The 2,529-nt window shown below is 34.4% G+C and overlaps 1 protein-coding gene across 1 annotated transcript in view; it reads left to right on the top strand.

Annotated features, from left to right (window-relative positions):
• The window catches only part of THOC1 (THO complex 1), a 59,646-nt gene that overhangs the window by 26,813 nt on the left and 30,304 nt on the right, over positions 1–2,529 (top strand). Inside the window, exon 11 of the mRNA XM_012802020.2 lies at positions 208–339. Within this exon, the coding sequence (XP_012657474.1) occupies positions 208–339 (132 nt within the window). The remainder of the gene's footprint in view (positions 1–207; positions 340–2,529) is intronic.

Raw genomic sequence — 2,529 nt, 5'->3', positions numbered from 1 at the left:
GGACAGCTTAAGGCTCTGTCTCAGAAAAAAAAAAGAAATTTCATACAAAAATAGATTTTACCTCCCATTTTGCTATCATAATTTTCCTTGTTTAATGTATGTATTTGATTTACTGGGAGTAAATTCTAGATATTTTGATATAGAATGCTAATAAAATTTTGAGCAACATTGTCAAGTAAAACTAATACTTTTATTTTTATTTTGCAGTATTCTGAGGAAGTTTTGGCTGTTTTTAAAAGTTATAAGTTAGACGATACTCAGGCCTCAAGGAAAAAGATGGAAGAACTGAAAACAGGAGGAGAGCATGTATATTTTGCAAAATTTTTAACAAGTGAAAAGGTATATATCTTTCTTTTTCACTAAGCATAGTAAGACATGACTATTTTATTTCTACTTAGCTGATTGCCATTTAAGTAAAGTTGAATAGAAATGTTTTTTACTTTACTTTTGGTTAAAGCTAGAGTCCCATTTCTTCCTTGCACAAGTAGAACTAATTTGATTTCAGAGGTGAAAGAGGTGGTTCTGCATTAAGTCTCTTTTGTAGGTGTATTTTAAAACAAATGCATTTTCATTACTCTGAGGTTTAAAACTTCAAGTTAGGATTTAATTTGCATTTATGAAAATAATATTTTACAGTTTATCACTTAGGTAAAAATAAGATGTTTAAAAGTTCCCTGTTAATTTTGTTTATGCGTCTTTAAGAAGTAAATTTTGTTCAAATAGAATGGTTACAGGATTGTGTAAATTTTCTAGTCCAACTGCCACATTGAGTTTATATCTCAACTCACTCCCTTTGCTCCAAAAACATAGCAATGGCAGATAAATATAAAAAGAGAAAGCCAAAAGAGAAAGCTGGGCTTCCAGAAACAAGATAAATATCTTCATGGACCAGAAATGCCAAGAAGTGGACAAAACTGAAGCCTTGGCCTGCTGAACTCTATCCAAAGCAGGTGGCACTCAGGAGTTTGGCCGCAAGTAACAGAGACCAAATGTGCTTCATGTGGGACAAGGGGCCAGAGCCACATTCAGTGCTTGAAGCCAGGGACTGGGGTAGAACTTTACCCATTTTTGAAAAGAAACTAAAATTTAAAAAGTATATATTGCCAATCTTCTGCCAAGGGCTATGGTTTGAAAGGAAGTTGTGGGCTTAGGGATAACAAAGACACAGCTTTGCATCCATTTGCTTGCTCAGTGACTAGATATGTGATAAACCCGTATACGCACAAAACAGCTGCTCCAGAAAGTCATCATAAGATTTTTTCCAGATTTGGGCCCAGGGTTGCTAGGAGAACAAATGCAAAGGTGCTAGACAAGGAAGGGTGTGCACAGACAGGTAAAGAAGGGGAAGAAGACACATATCCCCAAAGAAAAGGCTCCCGTTTAGAACTCTTTGATAAATTAAAATTGCTAAAATCCATAAAGAAAATCTAATAGAAAGATCACCAGCAAAACCAACTATTGGGATATATGTACATTTTTTCCGGATGAATTACACAGCATGGCCAACACTTTATTATGTTTTGGATACTCAAAAAGATAATTGATGAGATAGCATCCATTGAGCAAGAGCAAAAAATGGTGAAACAGAAGCAGGCAAAAAGAAAACAGGACTGTTGATTATGACAACTAACTCAGAGTCTTGGAAAGGAAAAATAATCATTGAAACCAAACATAGCACACAGAAATAACTGTAGATTGGACATAGATGAACGAGAACTAACAAAGTGAAGATAGTGATGAGATCTTCACCCAGAATGCAGCATGAAAAGACAGTTGTTGTCTTTTTTTTAAGTGAAGGAGCAATTAAGAGCCCTGGAGCATAGAGCGAGCATATCCAACATCTGTCTAACAGAATTTCCCAAGAAGAAAATGGAGGGAATGATAGAGAAACTGTATCACAAGAAGGAAGTTCCAAATCCTCAGCTTAAAATACGCTACAACCACCATGCAGAAGAAAGAAAGATAAATCCATACTTCAGTACATCATGCTGCAACTGTGGGGATACAGAGAAAACCTTAAAAGCCACCAATGGACAAAAATAATAAATATACTGGGAAGGAACAACTATTTGACTATTAGCAGATTTCTAACAGATATCAAACATCAATACCAGAAGATAGTGGAGAAATTAATATTAGTGTGCTGAGGAAAAAATAAAAAACCTTTCAATCTAGAATTTCATGACCTGCTAAATGTACTCAAAGCTGAAAGACATTTGTATTCAAAGACTGTGGTGAAAACTTATTACTGAAAGACCCTCACTTTGAAAAAACTACTAAAGGATATTCTTCAGGAAGAAGGAAATTGAACCCCTAAGAAAGGAGTGGGATACAGAAAGCCATGGTGAGCACAAAAATTGAAAAATATGGTTAGTAAATTTATTGTTAACTATAAAAGCAAAAAAATCCTAACAAGCAATTTAAAAATTTTTTTTAATTGAACAAATTTTTATTAGTATGGAACTTAACTAGATGACATTAATTATGGGAGGGAAAGGCAGAGATGTTTAATGACTTAACTTCCTAGCT

Source organism: Otolemur garnettii, unplaced genomic scaffold (genome assembly GCF_000181295.1).
Source record: "Otolemur garnettii isolate 467f Iridium unplaced genomic scaffold, OtoGar3 scaffold00012, whole genome shotgun sequence".
Taxonomy (NCBI): domain Eukaryota; kingdom Metazoa; phylum Chordata; class Mammalia; order Primates; family Galagidae; genus Otolemur; species Otolemur garnettii.
The sequence above is the reverse complement of the archived record's forward strand: the minus strand, read 5'-3'. Positions and strand labels throughout refer to the sequence as shown.